Source organism: Chrysochloris asiatica, unplaced genomic scaffold (assembly GCF_000296735.1).
Source record: "Chrysochloris asiatica unplaced genomic scaffold, ChrAsi1.0 scaffold00720, whole genome shotgun sequence".
In the NCBI taxonomy this organism is placed as follows: Eukaryota; Metazoa; Chordata; class Mammalia; order Afrosoricida; family Chrysochloridae; genus Chrysochloris; species Chrysochloris asiatica.
Window position 1 is genome coordinate 52,415 of NW_006409238.1, and position 2,533 is coordinate 54,947.

Below are 2,533 nucleotides of genomic sequence, written 5' to 3' on the forward strand. Positions count from 1 at the left end.
TAGGGTTTCAAATCCTAGCTCTGCTGCTCACCTGCTGAGCCATCAGTAGAGTGGGCTGGGCGTCATGACAGAGCCTTACTTGTAGAATAGTCGTAATTTCTGCATGAGTTCCTACCCAGATGGCCTCAACAGTGCCTGCCACATGACAAGTGTGTGGAGCATGTGACCTAGTGCCCTCTGCCCCTCATGGTAGGCCCAGCTGTAAGTGAGCAGATGAAGGGGCTCTGTTTTTGTTCACCTCGGGACATTTTGCAATTGTCTTCACTTGTTTGAAGACCTTCATCATTTGAAGACACAGCTAGAAAGGTCTTTGATATTTCTAAGTAGAACTCAAGTCTCCTTATTCTTGATGTTTGCACTCTCGTGTTTAATTTAAGCAGAATCATCTCTCTGTTTTTCATATATTTAAAAGCCTTCAATTTTCTTTGCTCTTTTAAAAACTGTTTTTAGAAGCCCTTTAAAATCCCATGTTGTTTCAACTGATGACACCCAAGCTCTCGTTTCAAATAGAAACCATCCCATTAATGTAGTGGTGGTGGTAGAGAAACTGCCTGTGGTTACTCGATAAGATATTTCTCTGTACTAAGAGACTATGTTCCTTGGTTTTCTAAAATATAAAGCGTCTACTTGACGGGAAAAGTTGCTTGAACACTGTGCAGGCTGACCGGCCCTGTTGTTATGGGGAGAACTGCCTGAGACTGACTGACCCCACGCCTGACCAGGAGCATTACAGCATCAGAGAGAGAAGTGTACAAGTCGTGACACTCCTGGGGGAGAAATACCAGTGTGTGTGTGTGCTCAGGTGTGCTCACCTGTCCACTGGTCATCCTGGGTGCCACTTTACGCAATGAGACAAATAGAACCCCCTTTTCCTATCTGTGTATTTACAGGGAAGTCGGGAAATTGCAAGAAGACATTGAGAAAATCCAAACTTCTCTGAAGCATAAACGATCGGAGAAACGCAACATCCTGCTTAATTGCAAAGTTCAAGACATTAAGGTCGTCCTCCTGCAGGGGTCCCTGGATGACATCATTGATGTGGAGGTATTCCAGCCCATGACATAATCTTACATGCAGTGTGGGGACCTGAATGGGATGCTCTGAGGTCCCAGCCTGAAAGACCCTTCTGCTTGTCCTCCCGCCCTTTAGAGTGGAGAAGACATCTTCTAAGAGGGAAAGGGCATCGCCCACAGAACCCCAACTCAGGCAGCTCTCCTCCCCCTCCTGCTTGCTCTGCCTCCCCCTCTTTTCCCTCATCTCCACCCCTCCCTCCCTCTCTTTCCTCCCCTCCTCTCCTCCCTCATTCTCCAACCCTCCCTCCTCTCCCTCCCTCCCTGTCTCTCAGCTCTCTCCTTCCTCCCTCCTCCCCCATTACTTTACTGAAAGGGGTGGAGCATCTTACAGGTCTCCCTCTGCTTTTCAGACTTGTTTACACACTTGACTTCTACGAAAGACCTACATTAGTGCCATTTTTTGCTAACCAAAAAATCCCCAAGAGAATTTATACGTTTACCCACCAAAACTAGCACCAAGTGCAAGTAGCGTTGAGCATTTGTGTTGTGGGAGCCCTGAGAGGTCTCCTGCTCCCCAGCAGCCCGAGAGGTGTCTCCTCGTGCTGTCCGTGTGTCATGTCCGGTTTGCGTAGGCTGCGTGCTTGCCGTGCTTTTTCTATATGCTCGTGCCATTTAGGTCTTTGGGAGGATTGGTAGATTGGTTTTGGGGTCTGGGGATACTAAAAAAAAATTCCCATATAAGTGAATGGAATCCTGGTGTGGTGCTGTAGGATAAGCACTGGACTGGTAACCACAAGGTCGGGGGTTCAAACCCACCAGCCGCTCCTTGGAATCTCTGTGAGTTGGATCCACTCGGCAGCACTTCAGAACAGGTGGATGGTAGTTGCTTCTTTGCTTTACACTATTTCCACTTACTAAAGGCTTCATAGGTTTTGCTCCACTTTTGGATACCAAGGGAAACCTGTAGTGTAGAAATGATGGAGAGAAAGCAGAGAATTCAAGCTGTTGGAATTGTGGATGTTGTGGGGAGGGGGTCAGCTGCAGCAGACAGTTGCCCTGTTCATGATACGGGGAGGGGTCCTGCTCTGCACCTTCACTAAATGGCTGCCGTGTGGAGATGGTTCCCAGAAGAACACACCCACCCTGTGGGCCTGTCGGAGACCACGAGAAAGGGAGACCAGCGAGATGACACTCATGTGTTCAGGACGGAGTCAGACATCTCTGGACATTCCAAGAATCAGACGTGCTCCCTGAGCTCATGGGAAGATCTTTCTAACATGAGGCACAGACCAAGGGCTTCTGGTGACACAAGCTCCAGAGTCCTGATTAGCACAGGTGTGACGGGAACAGATGGGCCCACCGCCTGTCATCTCAGGTGTCCCGTATAGCACAGGTGTGGTGAGAACAGGCCCTCCACCTGTCACCTCAGGAGTCCTATATAGCACAGGTGTGACAGGAACAGTACCACGTCCTGTCATCTCTAGAGTCCTGTATAGCACAGGTGTGATGGGAACAGGCCC

General features: G+C 49.1%; 1 protein-coding gene across 1 annotated transcript in view; it reads left to right on the top strand.

The window, feature by feature from the left end:
- Positions 1-2,533, top strand: part of LOC102817641 (structural maintenance of chromosomes protein 1B-like) — a 71,414-nt gene that overhangs the window by 51,931 nt on the left and 16,950 nt on the right. The window contains exon 6 of the mRNA XM_006877964.1: positions 891-1,044. Within this exon, the coding sequence (XP_006878026.1) occupies positions 891-1,044 (154 nt within the window). The remainder of the gene's footprint in view (positions 1-890; positions 1,045-2,533) is intronic.